Genomic DNA, 27,452 nt, shown 5'->3' on the forward strand with positions numbered 1-27,452 from the left:
TTCCGGAGGCATGTGCAGTCAATCAGAGCCAAAAAAGGAAGCTCAAATGGAAGTAAAATAATGACAGGGTGATTTTATCGTTAAGTCTTTACATCATGTACCATAACAACCTCTGTCTCCGAGCCAACGATTAGGGGCTTCTGCTCAGTAGTGATGCTGGGCAACGGTGTGTGTGGTAACGAAAGAAAAAAAGTTTTTTGATTTTTTACAGTGCCACTTAGCACACGTAGCACAATTCATTGACTAATCTGGATACCTTCCCTTCTTGCATCCAGCAGCGTCTTTTTATTCGTAGCTTAGAGCAGCGGGGAAAAACAGAGAATTTTTTTTTAGAATGAGGATAAGGATATTCCATTGTTCCTCATTTTTTTTTTTATAGACTGTTAAGTGGTGTGATTCTGTTTCTGAATGCCCCTCGATTTCTCCACAGTTTGACTTGTGTCTCCTCGTCTGCCCATCTTTCTTATCGTCTCTGAAATTTTCTCTTCTCTTCTTATTGCATGCTCCGGAAAAGAAAAAAGAAGCAGATCAATGAACAAAAAGCCTTGATCGTCCGCTCCTTGTTTAGCCTATTTTTGAATTCAGAATCCCATCATCCGAAATAAAAAAAATAAAAAAATTAAAGGTGGCTCATTCTTTTGCAATTTTCCGTCCTGATTCTTTCCTCTGCATCTTTATCGACAATCGACGCATCACAAATACACTTTTTTCCCCTGTGTGTGTGTGTCATTCTTTTTCTATCTCCATCATTGATAATCTTCAAAAATGTCTTCTGATGACGACAGTGTCTCGAGAAGCTCTCAGGATGATGGATTAACCAACGAGAGCACCATGTCCCGTCCTTCGAGTTTGGACTCGGACGAATCTTTCCTTGATGATTTCCCGATAGACGATGACGATATAATATGGAGCGACGACGACAGCAGGTCGGATTATTCGATTGACTACGAATTTCTAGGCTTTCGATATCACAACTATCGGAACGAGAGTGACGCGGACAGTGTAGCATCCGAGTTATCGGAGGCCGTTCCGTCCACCACTGACATGGGCTTCGACATGTGGGATGAAGATCCCTACAGTACCAACGACTTCACCTGGGATTCCAACGATATGCGTGTTACTGGGTTTATGAAACAGCGGCAAGCCGCCATTGCTAGTATGAATCGCCTGGCGTGCTGGTCAGCGTCCAGTTTTTGGAAAAAAGAGCATGGCTGGCCTCAGCAGTTGCCTTCGTCATGTTCGACGGCCAATCACGATCAATGCGCGAATGCCCTTTGTTCGGTGATTTCCGAGCACGGCACGACAGAACAGCTGTATGCGGTGTACCGAGATCGGATCATTAAATGTGGGGAGGCAATACTTTCTTCAGCACGTGCCATCACCGGGCCAAAATCTGGTTCTACGGAAAATGGCTCCGCGAGTGCCGATCGACCGTTGTATGATGATACCACATGGATCGAAAGTGATACGGATGCTTCGGTTGCCGGGTCCCCTCCTTTCGATAACCATAGTAGCAAGACATTTTGCGAGACCCATGAATCGGTTTCGTTGTCTTCATCTCCTTCTTATTCCTTTTCCATCGACAGCAGTGATAGACCCATGCTGCCATCCTCGCCCCATGAATCATGTATAAGCAAATTTAAACCTTACACAAAATTCATTGCACGGTCCGATTTTCCACGCATTCTTCCGGAGCATGCGTACATGCCTCTTGGATTTGAGCCCTTGTGCCTCGCCTACAAGTATGGTTACATGGCCATCGGTGGCATTGAAGGAGAATTTGAACTTTACTGTTGCATGAATCAGTCAGAACCTGTGAAACTTTGGGGCACGAAATTCAAAGGACGCCACAACGTTCAGTTGATGACCAACTCGGTGGAGATTGTTCGATGGCGTATGGGCCAACCCACGTTGCCCATGCTGAATGATTGTGAACCCGTGTACCAGTATCTGCTGATTGCGTCCATGAACGAGGCCGGAATTCTTGTCTATCGATTACCATCCCATCATGAATGTGCTGTATACTCACAAGCTCGACGTGCGTATCCGCCGCCTCGTATTCCGTTGCATACCCACCTTCGCAGCTTTGATCGCGTGCCAATCAACGATGCAAAAATCAGCCCAGACGGTCGTACGATGGTGTGCGTTGGCGATGATCAGTTTGTATTTTTGATCGACATTAACCTGGACTCCTCTTCCCAAGAAATCACATTCCGTCCACCTGTCAAACTTGAGATTCCAGTCGGTCTGCTGACACCGGGTGACAGCACCGAATCGGCTTACTCATCGCAGTACGTTGCGTGGAGCGCGTCTTCCCGGTTCTTTGCACATACCTCCGATACCCATTATTGCGTCCTCGTCTGGCGTGCCGAGACACGCGACGTTCTGTACTCGATTGATGCTGCAGGATACACCTATGCGGTGAAATTCCATCCCTACATGGATGGCCTGCTTTCATTCACCAATCGCTACGGATACTTTCACACTGTCAATCTTGAGGAAGCCGTGGATCCACGCGTCAATACCAAACGGATCAATATGCTCACGTTTGATAAGCAGACCGTCGATGCTCGAGGCCATTGCTGCGATGACCGATGTGTGTCCACAGAGACGGCGGCAGTCTATCACACGAGACATCTTGAAGCGAGACATGAGATCACAATGGTAGCTTTTCGCGGTGAGCGCGATATACGACTCCGGATATTAGCTAAGATCAACGGTATTCAGTGGTCCAAGGATGGTCGCTACCTCTATGTCGCTACGAAGAAACGCGTGCTGGCTTATGAATTCACTGCTTTTTGTCTCTCTGTACCCTCCTTGTTGACCATTGCAGGACGGCAGATGTTGGCAGTCTTAGGACAAGAAGCATGCGTTTCAGATGCTTCATCGTCCGCCACCTGCACACCAAGAAAACGAAGACGCATCGCACACCGACATGACCCGTTGATCGAACCATCGCCACGTCAACGAACATCAAGATCAGACCAATGGATGAATATACCTGCCCACATTCGGCATGCATTGCTAAATAATTCACAGCTTGCCAGCCATTGGTAATTTTGCATTTGTCCTTCCTGGTATTCCCGGTTGCTCTATACATTCATTTTTCGCATGTGTCTATATACTCTACATTTCTTTTTCCTCCCTTTATATTTTTTATGACATACCTTTTCATTTATGTATCAATTTCTTGTGTCCGTTTGATCATTTTATTGCACAATGCATCTTCGTGCTTGTATGCTTTTTCGTATTTTCCATTTATTCGTTGTCTATGTATTAGCTAAAGCATCGCTGTTTACTGTTTTATTCTTTTTCTTTCATTCATATGTTTTGCAAGGCGCATTATAAAATCCGCTCCAATTTTCTCAACACAAATTTATAAGAGAATGGTGTATTGTTTTCTTTGGCCATTTCAGACTCTGTAAAATCATATGTCGCACTGCTGGTGATATCAAAAAGAAAACGGCATCAAAGAATGCAATAATCAAGGAGAGGTCAGAGACAATAAATTGTAGACAGCGGCTATTCAACGAAATGAGGCGCGGATGTTCATTTTACCATAATGAGCCTAGGGAAACGCATTAGCTTGGAGACTTATTCTTTTGCGAATCAAATAAACGCAACGGCCCTTTCGTGGATGAACTCTGAGATATAAATAAGCAAATTCAGGTTTTTTTTTTCTCAATTTGCATGACTACAGCATCAGTGGCATATCATTTATTGTCCAAAAACATAGATGATCAAGCACCATCTCCACAAACAATTTTTTAGCGGGGCAATAAACTATATCATGGGGTATACGTATTTCTTTCCATTGAGAAAAGAAAAAAAAAAAACTTTTTTTTTTTTTTTTGCTCAACGTGGCCAATAGAAGTATAGAATGGTTCTGCTTCGTGTTTAGCCCACCATTCGCGTCCACTATAACCAAAGCATGTGGACCATTGTGAATATTTAAATTAATGCAATTGTGTAGCCTCTTTTTCCTTATGACATGACCATCAAGCATCTTTTTTTGTGTGGGACAGCCATTGCAAAATTAAGCATACTGGACAATTGTCCGTATTTCCGCATGTGACATGTGAGTTCAGAAGAAAAAACAAAGATTGTTTTAGGTATTCACGGCGGATCAACCATGGATATCAATTAGACCTTTTTATTTAGGATTAAATGTAGTTTATGGAATTGGATGAACATTAACTAGAATGGTAATGGCACAGCCATTGCGCTCTACCGAGGGAAATGGGTAATTTGCCTTTCCCTTTGGTAAGTTTTTTTTTATATTTAGTTGAGGAGGAGAGAGGCGCCAACAGCAGCGACGGCGAACAAACCACCGATTTGGAGCTTGCCAGCAGCGGAGCCTTGAGTGGTGGAAGGCTTGGCGGCATCATCCTTGGGAGCATCAGTCTTGCTGGCATCAGGCTTAGCATCGCCACCGGTCTTGCTAGCATCAGGCTTAGCAGCGCCATCGGTGCTGCTGGTAGAGTTGGAGTTGCCACCACCAGTCACGGCACCACAGGCATCGTCCTTGTGTTGTTGATACCAAGAGCAGGTTTGACCGAATTCAGCAAAGTACTTGTCCTGTTCGGCCTTGTCGCACTTCATCATGCAGGAACCGGCCGAGGTCATGAAGCTGGTGTACTCGGGAGTACCCTTGGCACAGTTAAAGCTGAGAGACTTGATGAAATTGGGAGAGCTGGGATCGGAAGTCCAGTCAGACCAGAGACCCTGACCAGCTTTCTACAAACAAAAAAGAATGAGAATAAAGTTAGTATTTTCCAAATGCTTCATTTTTTTGGTTTTGCCGCGCAAAAAATGTCATCAAGATGTATTTTTTACCTGGTTACAGTCACTGGTGCACTGACCGGCGGATTGCACTTGGTAAGTAGGGTTGCAGTTTTCAGCGGCCATAGCAGCACCGGCGAGAGCCAAAGTACCCAAAACAAGAATGGAGTGCATGATCAGTTCGTTGTAGACGAGGGGATGCAAGGAAAGATGAGAAGGAACGAAAGAAAAAACCAAAACTCAATCTTTGTGAAGAAATAAAAGAATCCTCGGAATTCCAACTCCGGTCAAATTCGTATCACTTGTTTGTTCGCAAGTAAAGTTTTATCAGATGGAGATATTTTTTTTGTTCTTTTTACATCGCCGCTTGAGCGGTCTTCAGGTGCAAAAAAAAAAGTGGCTCTTCCAGGAAATCTCCAGTTCCACACTGTTCGGAATTCAGTTTTGCCATTCTACCGCAACGAATAAAAAAAAAGCAATGGTAGACCCTGCAACGTCACACGGTGCCGACTTTTATCAGATGCACTTTATGGTTTATCAACCTCGTTCCATCTCCACGGCTTGGGATATTCCTTTGTGCAATTGCAAAATGATCATCGTAACATACCATGATGGATCTGTCCCCATAGAATTGCTTGATTCATTGACTATATCTGTTGTAGGATTGCACTTTGGACCAATGCCATTGCCAGGGAGGGTCCAACGGCCCGAATAATCGGGTGCTGGTATCGTGTGCGCGGAAAAAGGGCGCGAAGATTTTGGATCGATTCAACTCAGTCAGTAGCACAGTGTGGAACAATGGAAGCTTCGTATATTATCGGACTGGAATATGGTTTACAATACTTGGCATTCTCTACATCTGATAATAAAAAAGAGGCGGAGAAGAGGGACGGTTCTGACAAATAACGGTTTCCATCGCTTCTTTTCTTTATCATTGGATGAACAGAAAGTGTGTTTGAACATCTGATAACTGAGTTTTTCAACGCGTGTGCGCTATTATTCTTGATTCCATCCGATTCATCTTAAGGTTTATAGAACTAAAAAATGTTTTCTATTTTATGAGGCTTTTTTCCCTTCCACTCATTTTCATATCTATTTATTCTACCTTTGTAACTTTTTTTTTTTTTTTTTTTTTTTTGCCCCTTGTTCTCCCTCGCTGAGTGTCTACTGTGGATAATTCAAAGTAATGAATCACAGCAATTACAGTGATTATAAGGACGCCACAGCGTTGAATGATCTTCCCGTGGATCATGACGCTCTCAGCACGCCACCTTCCGGGGATCATGTCGCTCTCAGCACGCCACCTTCTGCTGAAGCAGAATTACCACCTCGCAAATTCTTATGGCTAATCCCTTTGGCACCCCACGTCCACCCTATCAAACTGTTAGCTTTCATTATCTCCACATTTGCCGGTCTAGCACTCATTGTGTATCTGTCCATGTCACAAACCTACGTTCTCACCACCATCCTCGCTATATCCGCCAATACCGGTGATATCACCGGTTCTCTCGCTTTGTATGGTGAAATCGTCTCGGTCATTGCCGTCGTCCTGTGGGGCGTGGTATCCGACCGTGTGCAGAAAAGAACCATCATCACCTTCTCTCTGATGTTAATGGGTATCGTCAATATCGCTTATCCTCACGTGAAAGACGTTTACCCCGACATGTTGATGCTGAAACTCATCTTCTCGGCCGGTACAGCTGGTATGACGGCCATGATGGCCGCCATGATGATGGAAGTCGTCCATGGTTCCGGTGGCTACGTTGCTGCTCTGATCGGTGCCAGTTGTGGTCTCGGTGCTGTGTTTGCCGCTCTTTTCTTGGGTCGAACTCACGTGCTTCTTGCCCATAAATTGGGTTACGCCAATGACGGTATCATTCTCTCGTTCTCGACGGTCGGTGCGTGCACGATCTTTGTTGCTTTCCTTCTTTGGTTCTTCATGCCCGGCCGGCCTCCGGCTAGTTACTATACCAATGGTGTACCTCCTCGTCGGGAGAACTTCTTCAAGCGTCTCTACATTGGCTTCAAAGCGGCCAAGGAACCCCGCATTGCTCTCGGTTTCGTCACCAGTTTCTTTGCCCGTGCAGATGAAATCATTATCACCAATTTTATTACCCTCTGGATCAACCAGTACTACATTGACCAAGGCACATGTCAAGTCGGTAGACCCTGTTATCAAGCCATGGGTACCTCGTCCACGTTGACCGGTATCAGTCAAGCCGTCGCCCTGGTATCCACTCCCTTCTTTGGCGCAGCCAGTGAACATTTCCCGCGTGAATTTGCTGTTGTTGCCGCCGGTATCATTGGTGCTTGCGGTTGTATACCTTTTGCCTTTTCCATTGATCCTACCTCCAACGCGTGCATGGCATTTGTCGTTTTGCTAGCCATAGGTCAATTCGGTATGTCGCCGCTTTTTTTGACACTGTTGTCATGTTACTAAAACCGTTCATTTTATTTCCTTAGGTATGATCACTTCCGGTATGGCACTTATTAACGGCCCCTACGTTGCTCCGGAGCATCGTGGTAGTGTCGCCGGTGCATATTCCTTCTGTGGTGCCATTGGTATCATTATCATTTCCAAGATCGGCGGTGTCCTCTTTGACAAGTGGATGAAGGGTGCTCCTTTCTTGTTGCTTGGCATTGGCCACTGTATCGTTACTGTATTATGTATCATCGAATACGCGGCAAGACTCTTCAAGGAGAGACGCCAAAGAAGAGCACTTCAACAATTATAATATTTCTCTTCCTTCATACATGAACTTGTATCTATAGTCATTGCTCCCATCTCCGTCATGTTCTTCTCTTTTTGTTTTTTACCATCGTTTAGTTTTTCTACTTTCCTACGAAGGGTTTGATATCCTCACCTTTTTCATCCTAATGAATAAATCCCAGTTTATGATATCACTGTTTTCAATTGCATTCACACATGATACCTTTTTTTTTCACTTCGTTACCCGTCAATAAAACGGGAATTTCGGTTTCATTTTCGGACATGTTTCATTTTGTGGCAATTCATGTTGCCGACAATGACGAGAAGCCCAAGCGATGGTGCTATCCAATGCCTTTCTCTTCTTTTTTCTACATATAGTCAGCACATTAGAGAAAAAACGCCTGCTTTTTTTTACGAGTAAAATCAAGATGATAATTCAAGTTTTATTATTTCTTTACAATTGGAACAAAATGGGACAACATTTTGAGAGTGGAAAGAGGCCCATCTTTGGAGAAATGCGGCGACAATTGACGCGCGGATGTAGTCCGTTTAAAGCTTATCGTAGTATCTGTCGAGACCAGGGATATCTTCGACGAGACCCTTTCTCTTACGGACGGCACGGATAATATCGTAGACCTTGTTACCGGCTTCAAGAGGGTTGCCGGACATTTCCTGCCAGTGATCGAACACAGCTTGAGGGAAAGCCTGACCACCGGTGGCGGCACGAAGATCGGCAGTGAAACCGAAAGATTCGTTGACAGGCAAGTAGGCCTTGACAGCCATCATGGGAGTACCGGGGCGCTGTTCTTCGGAGAAGACCTGACCACGACGCTTGTTAAGGCAAGAGTAGATACCACCAATGACAGAGTCGGGGCACTGAATTTCGACCAAGTAGACGGGTTCCTGGATACCGGGGGTAGCGGTCAAGACGGAAGCATAGACGACACGACGGCAAGTAGGGATGATCTGTCCACCACCTCTGTGGATAGCATCAGCGTGAAGAACAACATCCAAAATGTTGAAACGACAGGCACGCAAGTTTTCTTCGGCAAGGGGACCTTCCTTGGTAGCCCACTGGAAGGCGGCAACACAAGAATCCTTGATTTCGTTCAAGAACTGGACAGCCTTGGTGGTATCGACCATGACGTTAGGACCAGTACCGTCGGGACCGAAACACCAGATCTTACGGGCTTCAGTGACATCCCATTCGTATTTGTCAGCAAGGACACGAGCACGAGCCTTGAAATCGTCCTTGGGAGAGATCTTGCCAGCTTCAATCTCATCGGCGAGTTCAGCATTCAAAGGCATAGCTCTCATGAAGATACGGTTATGCTTGTTGGGAGACTTGGACAAACAGTCCATGGAGGACTCGGCAGTGACGGTTTCACGGTACTGGACGACGGGGTCACCAGTCTTGAGGGGAACCTGAGCGTGATCTTCTTCAAGATCCTTCAAGCAAATTTCCAAGTGAAGTTCACCAGCACCGGCAACAATATGTTCACCAGAGTCGGAAGTGTAGGTCAAGACACAAGGATCGGACTTGGCAAGACGCTTGAGACCTTCGACGAGCTTGGGAAGATCGTTGGCGTTCTTGACATCGACGGCAACCTGCACGACAGGAGAGACAGAGAACTTCATGACCTTCATGTTGTGAGCGACTTCGGAGGTGGTGATGGTACCGGACTTGACCAAGAACTGATCAACACCGACAAGACCAATGATGTTACCAGCAGGGCAGTCATCGATAGCTTCGACGTTACGACCCATCATGAGAACAGTACGCTGAATGGACTTGATGGACATATCGGTCTTGGTACCGGGGACGTAGTTGGGACCCTGGATACGGACCTTCATACCAGCACGGACGGTACCAGAGAAGACACGACCGAAAGCGTAGAAACGACCCTTATCGGAAGTGGGCACCATCTTGGAAACGTAGAGCATAAGAGGGGCGTTGGGGTCACAGTCACGGATACCGATAGCGCACTCGTCATCGGTGGGACCTTCGTACAAGTTGACCAAACGGTAACGCTGGGCAGTGACGGGGGAAGGCAAGTGAATACAGATCATCTCCAAGAGAGCATCACCGGCGGGCAAGAACTTGCGCATGATGACCTTGAGGAGCTGCTTACCCTCGAGATCCTTTTCGTCGTTCTTGAGTTGGACATCCAACTTCTCCAAGAGAGTGGGGATCTGATCCTTCTTGAAGTTCATGACACTGTCAAAGATTCTGAAGATGGGGTCCAAGACGAACATGTTGAAAGCACGTTCAAGAGGCTTGCCCTTGGCATCGGTGGACTTGGTGGTCCACTTCTTGGTGGCAGGGTTGAAGTAGTTCTCACCCCACAACTTGACCATCATCTTCTCCTTGTCAACACCGAACTTCTTGGAGTAACGCTGAGCGAACTGACGGAGGGTGAAACCCCAACCGTGAAGACCGGAGGCGAAAGCAACGGTACCCTTTTCGGGGAAGACCTGGACATCACCAAGAGCCTCATCGACGTAAGTGGAGATGATGACGTTGACGGATTCAATGGTACGGGAGAAGGTCTATTGGATGCAACAAATAATAACACGGGTTTAGCCTCAGGTGTTCGGTTTTGGTGCCAATTTTTTTCAACTTACGCTGTACAATTCTTCCTTGCTCAATTGGAGTTCGAGAAGAGCACGATCGACCTTGTTGATGACAACGACGGGCTTGATACGTTCGGTCAAAGCCTGACGCAAGACAGTTTCAGTCTGGACACAGACACCGTCGATACAGTCGACGACAACAAGAGCACCATCGGTGACACGGAGAGCAGCAGTAACTTCAGAGGAGAAGTCAACGTGACCAGGAGAATCGATCAAGTTGATCAAGAAAGAGTGACCTGAAGAGAGAAGCAAAATAGGTTAGATTTAACTACACGTCATTGGCCCATTTTGTCACGGTCCAAGCTTACCATCGACCTTCTGACCCTTGATTTCGTTAATATCCTCAGGGTTTTCCATTTCGAAGTACATGGAAATGGCGGTAGACTTGATAGTAATACCACGTTCCTGTTCATCCTTACGGGTATCCATGAAACGGGTGTCACCAGCACGACCAGCAGAGATAATACCGGCCTTGGAGACCAAGGAATCAGTCAAGGTAGACTTGCCGTGATCGACGTGAGCAATGACGGACATGTTACGAACGTTCGTAACCTTGTCCATCAAACCGCGGATCTCCTCAATAGTAAAGTTCTACAAACAGCCAAAGCTCCATATTAGTAACCATTGTTGTTGTTATGGTTTTGTCAGCTTCATGAATCGTGCTACTTACCACTAATGACGGGCATCACGATGTAAAGTAAGTGTAAACAGGCGATTAAAAAGAGGTGATAAATGAAATAAGTACAATCGAGGTCATATAAAGTCGAAAACATGCATCCATAAACAAGATGCATGGATTGGTGCGAGTGGATGGCAATCACTTACCCATCTTGACTTTCTTTTACACTGAAAGTAGAGTGTGGATGTAAAGGAAAGACTTTATTCTCACTCGGTCATGCGCCCCACCTAACCCTCAATCGCCGCCCACCCCGTCCATCCAAGTGCGGACCACAAATTTTTTTCTACCCACGCTAATCCGAGCCGGACTGGTTCGGATGAAACATGCAGGAAAAATAAAAGAAAAATAAAGAAAGTTGAAGGCAAAAATCAGGTGGTATTTTGTTCTGAAAACAAGACTTGAACTGTGAAAGCAAGTGATAGCCAAGGATGCGATTCTTCTCTTTTAGGTATATACTCTCCATATATTTTTGTTCCAATCTCGATTGTTTTTGTTGCACAATGATGCCAATTTCTCTCGGTTCAGTTGACGCGGCGTTTCCCTGCCAACTAAAGCATTTCTTCACAGATTCAATGAGATATGAGAAGATTGCAAGAATAACCCCTCGCATATCGGGTTGCCTATTTGCCAGCTATTACACAGTTTAATCTTTTTCTTCGTATTGCCGCCACCTGCTTTGAAGAGAGGGCAGGCGGGCCATTTCAATATTCCAATGCTGGCACTGATATTCTCATGCGTCTATTATACTGCATAAGCAGTTCACTGTTAATGCTTGATCCAGAATATTTGGGGCAAGCTTTGGCACACAGTGATAGCTATTATTCGTCTCCAAGTTTCTCAGATAAAAAAAAAAAAAAGACCATGACTCCGCTCACTGATAGGAAAATGGCAATTGGTTTTGGAGAATTTACAAAGTTTATTTGGCAATAGTGATTTGAAAAGTACCTAATATAAAAGGCATAAGTTATAACTGGACCAACATCCTCGTCTTACGATGAATCACTGGACTTACACTGAGGTAAATTGGAAGTTTCTGCCACCACGACACTGGGAACCCCAAGATTCGCCAAAGCGCCTCGGATGACACCGCAAGGAAACCAGATATACTACGATAACAAAGAACCACAAAATGATCAGTCACACACGATGGAGTGTTGATAAGGATTGGGCTCGAGGGGTTTACGTACGGGTGTTGCTTTTTTGGCCGAGTCGGCGCCACCAATGTCGGTGGACATGCGCATGAACCATCGGAAATTGTTATCTTGAAGCACATACACACCCTAAATTTGGCCATAAAAACCACGAGTATCAGCGTTGATCCCTTTTAGTCTTTGGCACTTCAAGGGACTTACGCGATGGTTGGTTTTCAGGTTATCAATTTGTTTCTTGAACATAATGGTCCATAAATCTTTGCATATGAATTTCACGACGTCGAGGGTATCTACAAACCGAGGCCGATCTTTTGTAAATCTATTCATAATAATCGATTTGAATACGAGGTTTATGATTCAGGCAGTATTGCAGAAAAAAAAAAAGAAAAGATGGGTCACACCTTTCTACGAGTCGCTGTCCTACGGTATATCCCAATGTTTCCAGCTTGTAGAAAATAGCATCACTGTCAGTGTCGGCTTCCGTCGTCGCGGTTCGGCAAATCGTGTCGACCATCTCGATCAAGAAGAAATCCATGCAGCTTTCACTGACGAGTCGTTGCTGACCGTAATTCATGCCGCTTTTCGCCGCACCATCCTCGCCTCCAAATCCTGACATGGACAGCAACTATTAAAGAGTACGCAAAAAAAGCAGGGAAAACCAGAGCCCGCTACGGAACTCCACCAAAAAAAAAGAGGTTAAAGTGTTAAGCGCGCTTGGCTGTCTGCCAATAGGCATGTGTGACGCAATTTTGAAATTCCTCTGAAGCCAACCAGCAGAAAGCTGACAAGCTTCAAGGTCCACTGTCTGTTTCCTTATGCTTTCCCCTTCAAAGCTGAGTGCCAGTCAACAGGCGCAATATGAGAATCCTTTTGCGTCTCAATTAGACTCGACCTACGTGGAACCTGATCTTGACTTGACCGGTCAGTCTACCACACGAGTCACTAGTCCACCCAACGACAATGCCGCCAATCCTTTTGCCAACGTCATGGGCAACATTGGTAGCTCTTTTGCCACTTCATCTACCTCAACGCCACAACCTACCGCCAGTTATACAGGCATAGACACACTCGAAGAACCTGTTTCCGTTACCATCGTGAGTTAGCCTGAGAAACGTGGTCACGAAAAAAACACCACACGCTTTTTAACCTTGTCGTTATTGTTATGGGTTAGCTTCGCGATCTTTCCAAAGTTGCAAACAAGCTCAAGCAAGTGCTCCATCCAAAAGGCGATCGCAAAGTATTAAAAGACTGTAAGTGAATTCACTTGTGTGAACCTGGCAAGTCAAAATGTCGACGGCTTACGACGCACTCTTTAGGGGATCTCTGGGGTCCTTTGCTCTTGTGTCTTTCGTTGGCCATGTAGGTTTCTTGTAGTATCAAGTCACGGTCGATGAATGGGATGCTAACAGATTGGATAGCATCTTGTGTGCCAAGGCTCCAAAGGATCAAGCCGTCTCCATCTTCACAGGCGTCTTTGTGATTGTATGGTTGGGCGCTGCTGTGGTCACGTTGAATGCGAAATTGCTCGGTGGTGCCGTATCTTTTTTCCAGTCAGTGTGTGTTCTTGGCTACTGCTTGTTTCCACTGGTCGTGGCCGCCGTGATTACCCTGTTTGTTGGCTTGATTTGGGTTCGACTACCCATGGCCATTGTTACGTTTGGCTGGTCCACCTATGGTAAGTGGATTCTCAAATCTGATCAACACGTGTGCTGATTGTTTTTGCATGCTACCCTCAGCTTCGGTTGGCTTCTTATCCGATTCACAAGCGCACTTGAGCAATCGTCGTTGGTTGGCCGTAAGTACCCGGAAATAGATATCCATCTACAGTAAAAAGGGCAAGTAGACTCATGCATAATTCATTCATTGCTTTAGGTGTATCCTCTTTGTCTATTTTATCTTGTTATTTCATGGCTCGTTCTGATATCGTGATCTCACATGATTCTAATTCCGTCTTTTTCAACCTTCAATGCATCTCCTTGGGGTTTTTTTCCTCCACTTCATCATACCACTTTTTTTAATACATTAAATGATGTTTTCGACCTTTTTATTATTATATTTTTTCTCTTGATCTCTTTTGCAGATGGAATAGTAGAGCAACGATCTATTGGGGCTATAAGGAATCCTTCTAAACGTATAGGTGATAAGGAATAGGAATGGGCGGAGGCATCCTTTTTCTTTACTTTTTTCTAGATTCTACGGTTAGGCATCAAGGTACTGGGAAGTTTTTCGGGAAGACGACCTCCACTCTGGGCGCATCGAGTAAGATGCATGGCCACACTGAATTCATCGAGATCCATGTAACCGTCCTGATCCCAATCGGCCAATCGCCAAATCAAAGCCAGCGTATCATTGGGTAACCCGCTTTCGACGAAAACAGGCTTGACGTTGGCGCCCGAAATCTTGCCATCGCGAGGATGAAGACTCTGGAAAATGGGTGCATACGACGCTTTATCAACCGAAGAGAACTGCCAGAAAGAAGCCGGCATTTCTCCTGGCGCCAAAGCTTCCTGCTCACCACTATCCATATCAAAAGGATTACGTTGATTTTCCTCCAACTCCGGGTTGCCTGCCGGAAATCGGGACATGAGCCGTGGAAGATCAATCGAGAGTGCCTGTTCAAATGAAATGATTTTTCAGTATTTTAGAGTGACCGCTTCTATCTCATGCATCCAGAACTCTACCTCGTCTGCCTTGTTGAGCAATTCTTCCTTGATATTTTTAAATTTGTCCATATCGTACAGCGCCAGATTTTGTCTGAATCTTTCTGGATTAGGGAAGTCACCGGCGGGAAGATGATACTTTTGCTGAATCTTTAAAAATTCTTGATCCAGACGACTCAACAAAGCTTCCTGTTTCTTCTTTTTGCCAAACATGGACGGCATCTCTTTTTTCAAGTGACCGATAATAAGCGCATGGACCTAAAAAACACCCTCACGTATCAATCATCCACTGTTTCTCTTCCAAGTGCCCCCTAGTCGACTGACGCATAAAACTTACGCGGGCCATACGTGCTCGTTTGACAATTTCATTGATTTTGCGAATCGCTGCATTGCGTCGTAATTCCTTGAGATCCCGCAGCAAATCCTTGGATTCGGCGTCAATGAGTTCGCGACAATCTTCAAAACAATTGGTAGGTTTCTCATTCCAGAATGAACACAGATACACACGCATCACTTCCGGAGTTTGAATGACTTTGCCAAGCGACCACATCATCGCACCATAGCTGGACTGACAGTTAGTCACCATCGATACAATACCCATAGGAAAAACCCTAACAACTTACACACGCATCAACTGTTGCTGACTGACCATGTCACTTTTGTTAAGAACCACACGCACTTTCTCTTCCTGACCGCGCAAGCTGTGAATCGCCATTTTGTACTCGTCAGAAATATCCAGTTTATGCGAGTCAAAGAGTAGCAGAATGAGATCAGCTCGTTGAGCGAACCATTCGGCCACCTGTGTAAAATCGTAGCCACGCTCGATACGCTGTTTATCACCGGCCAAGATACCAGGTGTATCAATGATGCTCATGTTTTCCAGCACAGGCGAAGGTGTATGTGAGACCTAAATTCATGCGTTTGAATATCCTCTGAAAATCCATAGAAAAAAGAGAAACGAGCCGTCCTGGATGGCGGAGCCGCCCTTCCTTTTTCTTACCTGGAAACGTGACAAGAAAGCTTGACCGAAGCGATTCAGGCCACGGAATGGGAGTTCCTGGTTGACGGCTGCCGCGTTACCGGGAATCACGCGGTCTTCGCTACCGTTCATAATGGCCACAAACCGATCCGTGGTAGGTTCAACACCAATATGTTCTCCTGGATATGCTTTGCCAAGCAAGTATCGAATAAAAGTAGTTTTGCCCTAAATCCAACCGTAGCACCATGAGCTCTCTTGTGAAACTCAGACACGTTTTTAGCGTCATTCAAAATCATACGAACCGTAGAGTATTGACCAAGCAATAATACGATGGGTTTCGCTTCGATATCGGAATCGGTCAATGGTGCCGAATGAAATCCTAGGTTACCATGGAAAAGGAAAAAAAGGATAACATGCATAAAAAAAGGGGAGTCCAACGTCAGTTTTGTTTTAATGATCGGAGCATAACCCAATTCGGTCGATCCCAAAATGCGCGTAAATAAACCCGAAAAATAGCTGAAATAAAACGCACCTTCAAAGTTATACTTGACTTCCAGTGGTTTAATCTTGGAATTGTAGATGCGTTTGAGAGATTCAATCACCTGAAAATATTCATCTTCTTGCCAATGGGCGGATGAGGAATGCATAGACGGTTGAGCGGACGGGCTCTTATTTTTCTTGTGAAACGACATTGTGCGAACTTTTGAAAAATGAAAAAAACCAAAAAAGGGATACGATGACTGAACAGCAAAAAAAAGACCGAGATATTTCTTTTTTGGGTGACCATGACAAGGACCGACCCAGATGCGCAGAGAGCCGCTTTGAATCTCCGACAACGGAAATGACCTCACAGAGAAAAAAAAAAGAGCAGAAGTTGATTTCCCACTCCGTCAGCCGCGCAGAGAGTTGACTGTTTAGCCAAAGAAAAAAGCAAGTCCAATAACGCTAACTTGATTGGTAGTTGCTATTGCATCATGGCTAACTGAACAATTTCATTGGAGGAATGTGACTTGAGCAACGGCTTATTGAAACCCAGGTTCGATACATGATTGATTGGAGGGGACTGCCGCGAATGAGAAATGATTGTGACCGTCACACTTTTCAAAGGCCGGTGCCCCTTGTCAAAAACTATAAAAAGGAGGGCTCCTAACAACTCGATGAACCGCATCCTCTCAGGCCTTTTGGCTAAGATCAAGTGTAGTATCTGTTCTTTATAGTTTAACAACTATAACGCTGAACATAGTTCGGCATTGTTGTTAATCTAATTTTTTTGCGCCCGGATCTCGGGGCTCTGGCTTGCCATCTCTGAGATCCACTGGTGTCCTTCGCCTTACACTACCGCGATGTGACGCCGACTGGGTTTTCTCTATCAAAAACAAAGGAAAATGAAAAAACAATCCTTCAAGTGAAGGAATTTTTGATAACTTCTAATGTTGGGACAATTTTGTTCCACTGAGGTTGAATCCTCCTTGACTAAGTGGTGGCAGTTAGTGTCGCTCTTTTTGTATAGTATCAATATGACCCGTAGCACGTTAGCTTGTTTCTGGCGTTGTTGAAACGCGCAAGTCCACTTTGTAATAAAACAAGTAGTATAAAGTAGTATATTGTTTTTCATAAAACCGTACTCTGTCTGTTGGATCGTCCGCTCCAGTTCATCGTCTGTAGTGAAAAAACGGCATCTATGTTCTACGTTGATGACTTCTTGCAGGCACCAAACATGTTGCAGCTGCCCGTCGTTTTCTTTGGAGTGTCAAAAAGACGGTTGACCTTTTGCGCAGTGCGCGGTCTGGCTGGAAAAAGACTGAGGACTCCAAAAGGTCACACGTAGTTGCAATCCACGGATGCGTCTAAAATGCACCCACAGCTAGAAGCATACTATTGCTCTGGTACAATGCATGCTCTGAGGCGGCATCGATGGTTTCTAATCTTTTCTGTTATTCCTGGTAATCCAAGAGCTTTTATTCTCTGTCTCTTTTTTTGTCAAACCAGAAAAAAAAAAGGAAGAGGGGTTGTCGATTTAAGATACAAGTGCAAGTAACCAGAGTGGGAATGCTTCCATCACTGATGGAAGATTTTCGTGAATGGAAAAAGGATAGCTTCAGTTTGTCCAGGCAATACAAGTCGCGCAAACTTGCTTCTCACTTTAGTGCCTGTGGCTATCCATCGGCCTAAGCCCAAAAAGCTGTGGGTCATGCCAGTTTGGGAGCAAGCAGCCAATAGGCTGTTATGAGGGTCACTGACGTATTTTTTGGAGTATCCTTTTTGGTAATACCAAATATGGTGGCAATGACCCAGGCAAGTGTCACCGAGCAACGGTTGCTCGGAATAAAAAAGGTTTGGTTAATATGAGGACTGATGGTGGCGACATAAGCTGCTTTCAAGAACTCCAACTTTAGGCAATCGGAAGTAAGAACTACCCTACTTTTTTTGATCAATTAAGGGACCATCAGGGAAAAAGGAATCACTGCTGCCATGGACAGCTTTCAACCAGTGAATCTCTCACATGCAGTAAATAAAAAAATAAAAAATGTTTCATTCATTTTCACCGAGTTGAATTTCGGGTCTTCCATGGGATATGGATGTACGTTTGAAAATAATGTTGGTACCCAATCTTGCTTCATGATATATCTTTGACCAATCATGGAAGATGGAGGAATTGGTTTCCGCAGCATGTTACTTGGTTCAATCTGATTGGCACCAGTAAAAAACGAGTGCCAAGGTCCGTCTAATGCCAATTCCCCAAAAACCAAGCAGCAGATTGGGGATAAATTCAATGTCCGCTCAGGACGAAGAGGACGAACAAAAGATGGAATGATGTGAGTGACCCCATGATCTAACTGCACGGTGTGAACAGGTCATTATTTTTTCCCAGCTTTTATTAACGATCCACTCTTTCTTTTTTCTTCCTTCTTTTCTCTCTGTTTTCTGTCAAACTCTATGGTCACCGTTACTCTCTATCACCTCATCAACTACTTGCACTCATCTTTGAACACGTCTTCTCTCGCCTTGCTGTTGCAGAAACCGCGCAAACTATTCCATGACAAGCGAAAATTACAGGTGTCATCGTCTCCTCCTACGAGCGAGAAAACGTTACGCATATTGTATCCCACAAGACTGAAACATCAAGATGGAACCTCGGTGGATATGGTGGCTGTTACGGATTTCTTTTCTCCCACCACCTCTTCTACTTCTGATACCTCTTCCATCGCCACCAATACCACCATCACTAATCAAGCCGTTCATAATTTAAATATCCCCGTAACACCGGGTTATCGGGCTCCCAGAGAACCTATTGTTCTCTGTCACGGATTGTACGGATTTGATCTTTGGGGACCCGAGGCTTTTCCTTCGTTGCAGTTGCATTATTGGTGCGGAATTGAAGACGCTTTGGCAAAATTGGGCGCCAAAGTCGTTGTGAGCAGAGTACCGAAAGCTGGATCCATTAAAGAACGAGCCCACACACTTCACACCGTTCTTCAACAAATCATGCATCACAAAAAAGTCAACTTTATTGCTCATTCGATGGTAAGTTAAATCACGCCAAAAAAAAAGAGGAAAAAAAAGTCACCATCGAGATCAATGAATCAAAGGGTTTATACTGACGCATGAAATTTAAATTTAGGGTGGACTGGATTGTCGTTATCTTATTTCCCATATACGGCAACGACAATATGACGTTCAGTCACTGTCGACAGTTTGTACTCCTCACCGCGGATCCTCGCTCATGGATTGGTTTCGCAATCATGTGGGAGTAGGCAAAAACTTGAGCGACAGTTTGCTTGATGGGGCCTTGAAACAGAACAACCCCATGCAGACCCACCGTTACTGGAATGCGCACTCGGGTTCTTCCATCTCGGCTCTAAAAGCCACCATGCGGTACGAAGAGAACCAACCTCTCACTTTAACGTCGTCTTCACCTGGCCAATTCTGGCAACCGGCAATGCAAAAGCTCGTGCAATGGTTTGATGCCCCGGCATACGCGAATTTGACGACGGATTTTTGTAAATATCACTTCAACCCCAACACACCAGACGATCGTCGAGTCGCTTATTATTCGTACGGTGCTGCGGCCGATATTCCTGCATGGTCTTCGATGCTGGGGATGCCCTGGAACTATATGCAGAAGAAAGAAGGCGATAACGACGGTATCGTCAGCGTACAAAGTGCCAAATGGGGTCAGTACGTGAAAACGCTTGAAGCCGATCACTGGGATCTCAGCGGAGAAAGGTGAGCTTCTTTTATTTGTTAGCCGAGTAAGACTCGCTACTCACTCTTTGCTTGCTCAACTTTAGTCATGTACCTTATCGCTGGCGCACCGGAAAAGAGAAATTTGATCGCATAGACTTTTATGTGGAACTAGCCGATCGTTTATACCAGCAAGGCCATTAACCTTGTTTCCCTCCTCTCCCCACCTCCCTCCCCGAAAAATGTCAACCCTTCCTCCTCTTATATATCACCTGTATCATTATCCGCCTACCAATGATGTCTATGTTTCCCTCATTTTTGTTTTTTTGTTTATAGCCCGTATCCCTTAATTCTTTTGATTTGAAGCATTCTAAATAATGACAAGTTCTGTACAGCCATTTAATCGTTTTTTTGTCCATGTTGATGCGCACTGGGTGACGGTTTATGCAATAGTGGCCGACAGCTCCATTGCTTGCAATATGTTATGGGGAAGCCGTTCATGGGCGGGTCCCGTCGAGTGGGGCAAGTCCTTCAGAAAATTGCAGAACGGCCACATCTCTTATATCATTGGCTTGATTGAAACAGCGCAACGAACCCCGTATGTCCCCAAAGCCACCGGCATCCTTCTTTCATGCTTCTTATGACAAGCAAACACATAGCTCCTTCCCTTACTGTTATAGAAAAAATCATTTAGAGAAATAATAATTAGTATAGTACACTTTACGAATAGAGGGACATATCGAGGTTGGCTTGCGCTGGGTAAAGAAACCCCAGGAGCAGTGACAGCGTTTTGCCAGTAACTGTGACCGGTTTTCCACCAGGAAAAAGCACCCACTCCGCTTATTGTTCATATTGTTCGCTTGCAGTCGTTGATCCCGTCGCATCAGAACGTAATAAAATGGAAACCGAACACATTGGGTACGGGTTAATCGTGTCTTTTTTTTTTCAACCAATTGATGCAGAAACTGGAGCGTAATTACTTACAGACCACTGTCATTAGAGTTCCCAGCGGCTTTGTCAGTGCGCTTTCGAGCCATCCGAGCGAGTTTGATTACGAAAAGCTTCTCGACGACGATAAAGAACTGTGGTTGATTCGCATTCCGGATAATGTAAGCATCATTGGCGTATTTTGGCTTCCATGGTTCTCTTTTTTATTTTTAATCAACCGACAAAACCAGGTTACGGTGGAAGAATTGGCTTCTATGAAGATCAAGGTTCCCAGTGCGTCGTCCCGGAAGGCGCTTGGCAAACTCAAGAAAGGTGAAGGTGACGATGCCGAGTCTTTTGCCTTGTACAGAGTACCCAAGAATACAGACAAATCCAATGCGAGCGAAGAGGACAACGATATTGGTATCAGTGGCCAAGAAATGAACGGATTCACTTGTCTTGTACCGTCTCGAGAGAAGAATGGACAGTTTGTTTTTGGTAAGGAGCCGCGCAGGAAACGAACAACGGGGTTTAGTTATTGATCAAACGTTCCTATTGCAGCTCCCAAGCCGTTTGCCCAGGAACTGATTCTGGATGAAGAGGTGGCTGTCCCCGATTCGTTGGCGTTGGCGGAAGAGATCAAGAATCGTCCTGTCACCAAAAGAACGCAACCCGAAGGCATGAAAATGGAGTTTAAACCTTACGGCTTTGATACCTGTGAGTAGTGCATGATCATGGACGTAAAAATATTAAATGGAATAGTGGGCTCATTCATGGTTCTTTTGATAACAAGTGGGACCGGAAGGTGTACGACGACCTGTTAGCCAGAGTGCGGTGGAACCTAAAGAGGTGAAATCCGACAAGAAGAAAAAACGGGCAAAGGACGACGATGATAAACAAAAGAAGAAGAAGAAGAAATCGGCATAAATCGATGGCTGCGAACCCACGATACGTATCCAAAACAGGAGAAGAAGAAAAAAAAAAAGAGAGAAAATACAAAAATACATTTCGCATTTCCATATATCATTTCTCTTGTATATTACCTTTTTTTTCTTTTTTTTTATTTTCTCACACATCAATTCATTCTTTATTCTCTTGATTCATTCAACAACACCATACAATAAATCACAAGGTTTTGTGAATTTCTTCGTTTCTCAGGTTGAACGCCGTTTTGGACACACGACACGTCATTTTTTCCCCCCAAAAATTTAGGCGCTGAGGGATTTCACGGCTGATGCTGAATTTGTGGTGATATTTTGCTTATCGGTGACAAAGAAAAGAGCACTCAAAAAGATCTAGCATTTTCTTTCTTTGTCCTCTCTTTTTTTTTAAGTTTTACAATGTCGACTGTTAATATCAATATCAAATCGTCCAGTGATAAAAAGTTTGTCATTACCATTGAAACCACCAAGACCGTCCTCGACTTGAAAAAGGCCATCGCAGAACAAACCGATGCACCTGTGGAACGACAACGTTTAATCTACTCTGGTCGCGTGTTAAAAGATCCAGATACTCTGGCTGATTGCAAGATTGCCGACGGTAACACGATTCATATGGTAAAAGGATCCCAGCCCCCAGCGGCTCAAGGTAAGAAAAACACCTAGCGCCATCCCCTACTCATCGTCAGGGTGAGACCAAGGTGAACAACTAAAGTAACGTATTGCAACGCCAGGTACTACGGCAGGTACGACGGGCACCGCTGCCACGCCCAGTGCCAACACAACATCAACGACAACAAGCAACCCTGCCAATCCATCATCAACACCATCCACGTTTGCCGATCCTTTTGGTGGTTTTGGCGGACAACCCAACGTCGGCTCGCCCATGCAAGGCAATCCGTTTGGCATGTTTGGTACAGGGTTTGGGGCCGGTGCTATGGGCAACAGTTTTGGAGCTCCCGATCCAGGCGTGATGAATCAAATGTTGCAGAATCCCATGTTTGCGCAGTACATGTCCACGGTATTGCAAAACCCGGCCGTGCTCGAGTCCATTATTGCCAGCAATCCTCAACTATCTACCATGGGACCCGAAATTCGAGGCATGATGCAGTCTCCAGAGTTTCGACAGATGCTTTCCAATCCCGATATGATTCGTCAAATGGCTACCATGGCATCGGCTATGCAACAAATGCAAGGCGGAGCTGGAGCATCCCCGAACCTGTTTGGGTCACCTACGACCGGTCAGTCCCCCGCGCCACAGCAGCAACAGCAAACACCTTCTTCACAACCGACCGCCAATCCTTTTGCTGCGTTTGGCAATGCTCCTGCGATTGATCCTCAATTGCAACAACGTATGGCAGCCTTATTCGGAGCAGGCATGGGATCGCCCGCCGCTGCACCGACCGATACACGTTCCCCCGAAGAACGATTCCAAGTCCAACTGCAGCAACTAAATGAAATGGGATTCTGGGATGCCGCCAAAAACATTCGTGCCTTGCAAGCTACCGGAGGCAATGTGAATGCCGCCATTGAACTGTTATTTAGCGGTAATTTCTAAATGAAAAAAAAAGAAAAAGAGACAAAGCCGGTTGCATGGAAACAAAATGTAGACAACAAAGACATGATTGTGGTCTGATTGGGCTTTATATTATCCACTCTTTTCTTTTTTTGTAATTCACTATCCCCCTTTTTGTGGATTGAATCTCCTTTTTTCCTAATGGTTGAATGTTTCCTTGAGACAGAAAAAGAAAAAGATATCTGAAACGATGTACGGAGGATGTCATCGAGGAGAGGTATTTTTTGGTTGTTTCTGTTACTGATTTGCGGGAGGGTGGGGGTTGGGAGAAGATGTTAGTTGGTTCTAAAAATATTTGTCAAGAGAGAGCGGAATTCTTGAAAGCCCCATTCGACTTCTTGCGATGAAGCTGATGCACGAACGGTGGAGGATGAGACGGGGTGGGTTTGACCATAGACAACAGGATGGTTGGGGAGAAGGAATTCAATATTCCGCATACCACCTCCAAACACGGACTCCGCTCGATCCACTCCTTCATTTTGGGATCGTTTTCCACTGCGGGAATTTTCAATGAGAAATCCCTTTACACATTTCATGATCACTTCGCCTCGTTTTTGCAGCCACGTCGCATGTTTTTGCGGCTGATCCAACAAGGTGAAATGATGTTCGGGAGCTTCTAGGAAGCAATCGGGTAATAACAGCAATGGAATGGACAGTGACGAAATATCAAATCGAGTCGTCAATCGTAGAATATTGCGTAAACCAACAATCAGTGCATGGCGGTTGGTCAATTCCGTCGTCGTTACCGCTAATGTGCAAATCAAGGAGGAGAGGTTTTTAGAAAAAAAAAATCTCTTCTTTCCAACACCTTTTGTGCATACAACAAAAGTACCAATGCAATAAAAAAAAAAGCTCTTCTTCTTCTTACCTTGGGAGTCAATGATTAAATGAAATATCACTTGGGTCAAGGGTAGATTGGAATGCCGGGTGATGAAAAATGTGCCTTCCTGTAATTCGTCAATCATATTTACGAAATCGTCCTGAATGGTGGACAGTTGGGTATCAATGTCCGGGAAATGGAATTCCGTGGAATGCTGACATCGCTCAAACAAAGCTAGATTCCAAATCATTAATTTCTTCTCCTTTCTAACCCAAAAGAGGGGGTTGGGGAGAAAGGACGAGGAAAGGAGACGAGAGGTGCGGGAGAGAAGGAGAGGACGAACCGATGTTCACAAAAGTGAGGTGTCTTTTTTTTTTCTTTCTCTTCTTACCTTTGTTACTGCCTTTGCCTGCTTTGTACAGACGCCAATCAAGGCTATTGCCACGCTTCAGTTCACTGAGTTCTACCAAGACGACCATGGCACTCAGATGATTGGTGTATAACTTGGTGGCGGTTTGGGCGTGGTAGGCCATTTCTCTGGGAGGATCGTAGTCCGGATTGAAAATGTCAGAGGTCACGTCGGCCACTAATAATCGCAGATTATGCGATGATTTGATTTGCGCGGTGCCTAGAGAGATCGAAAACGATTCCACAAGTTGCTGTGTATTCACGGATGTGAGCGCAGCTGAGGATGACGAACCAAAACGTGGATCACTAAAAGACATCACAAACTACCGTAAGTTGACCCATCCCATTCACCTCTATGACCCTTGACGACCTGTAGCAGTCATGCCACAAAGGGACCATTCTTTTTTTGACTGTTTTGCATTTACCTTTCATCGTGCTCTATTCCTAAATTTTCCATGGCTTTGCCTAGCCAACCACCCAATTTGCGTACAGAGCTCAGATTGGTGTTTTCCATGGCATGTTTTTGTTGTTGTAGAAACGAAATGGGACTCCATCCTTTGCCGGGAGTTGATTTACCCGAGGCTGCGGTGCCACTGTTGCCCATGAGACTCAGAAAGGCGGATGTATTAGCCATGCGTTGCCACGAGTGACGGCGAGGTGTTGAAGCAGGCATATGCGATTCATTCCAACTGCTGTGACGCGAATGAGCAGGAGAAGAAGCGGTGCTAAAGGTAGGACGCTGAATTTGACTAAGAGACGAAGACGAACGTCGATAAGGAGTGCTGGAAGTGGTTTGAGGTAATCGTTGTCCACTGGTGGGGGTGGCAGCAGCAGCAGCAGCTGCAGCTTGAGAGGCTAATGCGGCATTCATTTTACTGGGATTCTCGACGAGTAGCATGACGGCTTGTTCCATGTGATTATTGGTCAAGATTAAAGCGCATTCGGCTTGTTCTTTGCTGAATCCCATTTCCTGAATATCTTTGACCATTTTCTGAAAAGCGGCCTATCCCACAACGGTTTCTCCAGGTTAAAACCAAGCAAACAAAAAACAAGGACATGAAGCATTTACCTTTTCTGGTTGCGATGCGCTTCGTGTCAACGAGACCGGCTCAGTTGGACTGGAAGCAAGGGGGGACGCATGCGATTGGCTGCCGATGCTGGCGGATGAACCGACGCGACCCCGTCGTAGCGATACAGGTGATGAGGCGAGTTCATGCGACTGAGATGTGGTGTGGCTTTTTTGACTGCGTTGGCTGCGTTGACTGTGGATAGAGGTCCCTTCCTTCTTATGGGTCCACTGGCGCATCCTCGCTGCGACGGTGGCCACGATCTCTTTCCCATCCAATGTCTTTTCTGCGACGGCCAGCGCGTCTTCCAGTTGTTGATGACGATCATTGTCGGATAAAGTAGACAGTCGAGCCTGGTATTCACGATACAATTCTACCACAAATTCTCGATATTCGTGTCGTTGGGTTTGCTGTGTTTGATGAATATCCGAGGCCATGGTTGCCTGAAACAATTCCAATTCTTCCACATGACGTGCAAATACGTTCGTCATGCTTTGTTGTGCAGGACCTTGCGAAGACGATGACTCGATCTCACGCGCGTGTCTATCACAATAAATACATGTTTATTACTGATGCATGGGTGTTGCCGCTAGTCGTGCTCGTTGACTGCGATGTTTACCTTGATTCAATTTCGGTCAATTCATGTTCGGCGGCAGTGTAGAGTTCTTGGATGGCCAAAGCGTAACTTTGTTCGAGACGTAGTAAAGCATCGAATATGGACGTAATCGGACAATGAACAAGTGTATGATAAGCACGCGGAAAAATATCCTAAGAAAAAAAAAAAAGGAATCCCATAAGCCTACCCATTTCATGAGAACAGACCAAAGTAAAAATGAAAAAGATGGCTCCAACCTCTTCGGGCTTATTGTGGTAATGCAAGGTATGGGCTTGATAGTGGTTGACAAAGTGATTGCGTAGGGATGATTTGTCTTGTTGGATGATAACGTGAGACGAGGGAGGATTTCGGTTGTCGATCGTTGTCTTGAGGGCTGATAATACGGGTATCGTCAAGTAAGCAGGGATGTCATGGTGAAGAACGAGATCATGAACAATGTCTTTGACATTGTGACCCTTGTCGACCTGAATCTCTAGGAGTTGTTCAAGGGCAGGCAAGTAAACTGTCGCCTTGAAAGACTCCGTCGATGCTGACATGTGAGTTTTCCGAAAAAAAATATATAATTAAGCAGCCAAGTGCACGATAAACTTTGTTCAGCAAAGTAAAAAGGGAAAAAAAAAAGGGAAACCCAGGGCACTGATGCTCTGTCAGGGAAGTGGGTCGGGATTTCAAACGGAAGGATGGGCCGTTTTCACTCTTTCTCTCTCCTTTGGCGGTGATCCCTGGGATGAGATTCTCCTGTCTCCTTTTTGGCGCCAACTTTTTTGTTCATCAGCATTCCGTGGATCCCTTGTTTCTTTTTTTTCCATTGCCTTTTTCGTCTTCTCTTGGTCGGTGCTGATCATCACCATGGATTTTGTGCTTTGAGTATCTACTGGATGATTATCTCGTAATCTTTTTACAAGCCCAACAAAAAAAAAAAAAGATCTGATGAGTGTTGACATGTTCCCTTTTTCTTGCTCCTTGAGAGCATGATAAACGGACAGATAACTAGGAACACAGCATCTACATATTCATTTACATCATCAATACAAATACAAATGTACCGAGAAAAAAAAAACCAGGATGGTCATGCAGACCGTCCTGTATTTGATAAGCATTCCCATGTTTGCCAAAAAAAAAAAAAAATTAACGAGTTGAACTGGTTGATCTTTTTAGCATGATAATGAATCTGATCCAGCTTTAGGTCTGCATAAATGTTTATTGTCATAGTCTATTTGATTCCGAACATGAGAAGATCCGATTTTATGATAAAAAAGGAAACAAAGGGTGAAAAGCATCGTTATCGATGAATAATAATGGGATAAAAAGGTATGGGAT

General features: G+C 45.0%; 11 protein-coding genes across 11 annotated transcripts; 6 read left to right on the forward strand and 5 right to left on the reverse strand.

Annotated features, from left to right (window-relative positions):
* The first annotated feature begins 632 nt into the window (after window positions 1-632).
* BYT42DRAFT_589334 (uncharacterized protein) lies at window positions 633-3,341 on the forward strand. The gene has a single exon (XM_051570361.1). The coding sequence runs from the start codon at window positions 766-768 to the stop codon at window positions 3,055-3,057; it is 2,292 nt and encodes a 763-aa protein (XP_051418353.1). The 5' UTR covers window positions 633-765; the 3' UTR covers window positions 3,058-3,341.
* A 769-nt stretch (window positions 3,342-4,110) lies between these two features.
* BYT42DRAFT_608771 (uncharacterized protein) lies at window positions 4,111-4,994 on the reverse strand. The gene is made up of 2 exons (XM_051571205.1): window positions 4,837-4,994; window positions 4,111-4,737 (listed from the first exon to the last, which is right to left on the reverse strand). The coding sequence occupies exons 1-2, from the start codon at window positions 4,954-4,956 to the stop codon at window positions 4,282-4,284; spliced, it is 576 nt and encodes a 191-aa protein (XP_051418354.1). The 5' UTR covers window positions 4,957-4,994; the 3' UTR covers window positions 4,111-4,281.
* A 935-nt stretch (window positions 4,995-5,929) lies between these two features.
* BYT42DRAFT_589338 (major facilitator superfamily domain-containing protein) lies at window positions 5,930-7,764 on the forward strand. Its single transcript, XM_051570362.1, has 2 exons — window positions 5,930-7,181; window positions 7,246-7,764. Exons 1-2 carry the CDS (start codon window positions 5,969-5,971, stop codon window positions 7,515-7,517), a joined length of 1,485 nt encoding a protein of 494 aa, XP_051418355.1. The 5' UTR covers window positions 5,930-5,968; the 3' UTR covers window positions 7,518-7,764.
* Window positions 7,765-7,897: 133 nt separating this feature from the next.
* On the reverse strand, window positions 7,898-11,183 carry BYT42DRAFT_589339 (elongation factor 2). Its single transcript, XM_051570363.1, has 5 exons — window positions 10,952-11,183; window positions 10,749-10,751; window positions 10,435-10,717; window positions 10,118-10,362; window positions 7,898-10,042 (listed from the first exon to the last, which is right to left on the reverse strand). Exons 2-5 carry the CDS (start codon window positions 10,749-10,751, stop codon window positions 8,042-8,044), a joined length of 2,532 nt encoding a protein of 843 aa, XP_051418356.1. The 5' UTR covers window positions 10,952-11,183; the 3' UTR covers window positions 7,898-8,041.
* Window positions 11,184-11,721: 538 nt separating this feature from the next.
* Window positions 11,722-12,530, reverse strand: BYT42DRAFT_596049 (transport protein particle component; the record flags this gene model as incomplete). The annotated part of the gene is made up of 5 exons (XM_051570906.1): window positions 11,722-11,750; window positions 11,818-11,911; window positions 11,993-12,085; window positions 12,158-12,275; window positions 12,358-12,530. 5 exons carry the CDS (start codon window positions 12,528-12,530, stop codon window positions 11,722-11,724), a joined length of 507 nt encoding a protein of 168 aa, XP_051418357.1.
* A 241-nt stretch (window positions 12,531-12,771) lies between these two features.
* Window positions 12,772-13,885, forward strand: BYT42DRAFT_505804 (Yip1 domain-containing protein; the record flags this gene model as incomplete). The annotated part of the gene is made up of 6 exons (XM_051565050.1): window positions 12,772-13,050; window positions 13,128-13,206; window positions 13,273-13,315; window positions 13,375-13,631; window positions 13,693-13,751; window positions 13,829-13,885. The coding sequence occupies 6 exons, from the start codon at window positions 12,772-12,774 to the stop codon at window positions 13,883-13,885; spliced, it is 774 nt and encodes a 257-aa protein (XP_051418358.1).
* Window positions 13,886-13,997: 112 nt separating this feature from the next.
* Window positions 13,998-16,341, reverse strand: BYT42DRAFT_589346 (P-loop containing nucleoside triphosphate hydrolase protein). The gene is made up of 7 exons (XM_051570364.1): window positions 16,128-16,341; window positions 15,898-15,974; window positions 15,617-15,820; window positions 15,240-15,523; window positions 14,954-15,179; window positions 14,638-14,874; window positions 13,998-14,568 (listed from the first exon to the last, which is right to left on the reverse strand). The coding sequence occupies exons 1-7, from the start codon at window positions 16,285-16,287 to the stop codon at window positions 14,143-14,145; spliced, it is 1,614 nt and encodes a 537-aa protein (XP_051418359.1). The 5' UTR covers window positions 16,288-16,341; the 3' UTR covers window positions 13,998-14,142.
* A 2,398-nt stretch (window positions 16,342-18,739) lies between these two features.
* On the forward strand, window positions 18,740-19,826 carry BYT42DRAFT_505635 (Alpha/Beta hydrolase protein; the record flags this gene model as incomplete). The annotated part of the gene is made up of 2 exons (XM_051565040.1): window positions 18,740-19,120; window positions 19,218-19,826. 2 exons carry the CDS (start codon window positions 18,740-18,742, stop codon window positions 19,824-19,826), a joined length of 990 nt encoding a protein of 329 aa, XP_051418360.1.
* Window positions 19,827-20,644: 818 nt separating this feature from the next.
* BYT42DRAFT_589354 (uncharacterized protein) lies at window positions 20,645-21,779 on the forward strand. The gene is made up of 2 exons (XM_051570365.1): window positions 20,645-21,205; window positions 21,269-21,779. Exons 1-2 carry the CDS (start codon window positions 20,737-20,739, stop codon window positions 21,430-21,432), a joined length of 633 nt encoding a protein of 210 aa, XP_051418361.1. The 5' UTR covers window positions 20,645-20,736; the 3' UTR covers window positions 21,433-21,779.
* A 268-nt stretch (window positions 21,780-22,047) lies between these two features.
* BYT42DRAFT_596052 (uncharacterized protein) lies at window positions 22,048-23,203 on the forward strand (the record flags this gene model as incomplete). The annotated part of the gene is made up of 2 exons (XM_051570907.1): window positions 22,048-22,246; window positions 22,380-23,203. The coding sequence occupies 2 exons, from the start codon at window positions 22,048-22,050 to the stop codon at window positions 23,201-23,203; spliced, it is 1,023 nt and encodes a 340-aa protein (XP_051418362.1).
* Window positions 23,204-23,496: 293 nt separating this feature from the next.
* BYT42DRAFT_550150 (uncharacterized protein) lies at window positions 23,497-26,668 on the reverse strand (the record flags this gene model as incomplete). Its single annotated transcript, XM_051566115.1, has 7 exons — window positions 23,497-23,969; window positions 24,090-24,275; window positions 24,433-24,755; window positions 24,875-25,452; window positions 25,519-26,059; window positions 26,136-26,284; window positions 26,369-26,668. The coding sequence occupies 7 exons, from the start codon at window positions 26,666-26,668 to the stop codon at window positions 23,497-23,499; spliced, it is 2,550 nt and encodes an 849-aa protein (XP_051418363.1).
* Window positions 26,669-27,452: the final 784 nt, after the last annotated feature.

This window comes from Radiomyces spectabilis, assembly GCF_025331425.1.
Source record: "Radiomyces spectabilis strain NRRL 2753 chromosome Unknown BYT42scaffold_18, whole genome shotgun sequence".
Taxonomy (NCBI): domain Eukaryota; kingdom Fungi; phylum Mucoromycota; class Mucoromycetes; order Mucorales; family Radiomycetaceae; genus Radiomyces; species Radiomyces spectabilis.

What these genes read in the sequence shown, in the direction of transcription:
- BYT42DRAFT_589338 (XM_051570362.1), top strand. Translation starts at nt 5,969, where the DNA reads ATGAATCACAGCAATTACAGTGATTATAAGGACGCCACAGCGTTGAAT. An exon ending in GCTAGCCATAGGTCAATTCG is followed by an intron (nt 7,182 to 7,245) that starts GTATGTCGCCGC and finishes TTATTTCCTTAG; the next exon opens with GTATGATCACTTCCGGTATG.
- BYT42DRAFT_589334 (XM_051570361.1), top strand. Translation starts at nt 766, where the DNA reads ATGTCTTCTGATGACGACAGTGTCTCGAGAAGCTCTCAGGATGATGGA.
- BYT42DRAFT_589354 (XM_051570365.1), top strand. Translation starts at nt 20,737, where the DNA reads ATGCAGAAACTGGAGCGTAATTACTTACAGACCACTGTCATTAGAGTT. An exon ending in GAATGGACAGTTTGTTTTTG is followed by an intron (nt 21,206 to 21,268) that starts GTAAGGAGCCGC and finishes TTCCTATTGCAG; the next exon opens with CTCCCAAGCCGTTTGCCCAG.
- BYT42DRAFT_589339 (XM_051570363.1), bottom strand. An exon ending in CAAGGGTCAGAAGGTCGATG is followed by an intron (nt 10,363 to 10,434) that starts GTAAGCTTGGAC and finishes TTCTCTCTTCAG; the next exon opens with GTCACTCTTTCTTGATCAAC. An exon ending in GCAAGGAAGAATTGTACAGC is followed by an intron (nt 10,043 to 10,117) that starts GTAAGTTGAAAA and finishes TGCATCCAATAG; the next exon opens with ACCTTCTCCCGTACCATTGA.
- BYT42DRAFT_589346 (XM_051570364.1), bottom strand. Translation starts at nt 16,287, where the DNA reads ATGTCGTTTCACAAGAAAAATAAGAGCCCGTCCGCTCAACCGTCTATG. An exon ending in AGTCAAGTATAACTTTGAAG is followed by an intron (nt 15,975 to 16,127) that starts GTGCGTTTTATT and finishes ATGGTAACCTAG; the next exon opens with GATTTCATTCGGCACCATTG. An exon ending in TGCTCAACAAGGCAGACGAG is followed by an intron (nt 14,569 to 14,637) that starts GTAGAGTTCTGG and finishes TCATTTGAACAG; the next exon opens with GCACTCTCGATTGATCTTCC.
- BYT42DRAFT_608771 (XM_051571205.1), bottom strand. Translation starts at nt 4,956, where the DNA reads ATGCACTCCATTCTTGTTTTGGGTACTTTGGCTCTCGCCGGTGCTGCT. An exon ending in GCACCAGTGACTGTAACCAG is followed by an intron (nt 4,738 to 4,836) that starts GTAAAAAATACA and finishes TTTTGTTTGTAG; the next exon opens with AAAGCTGGTCAGGGTCTCTG.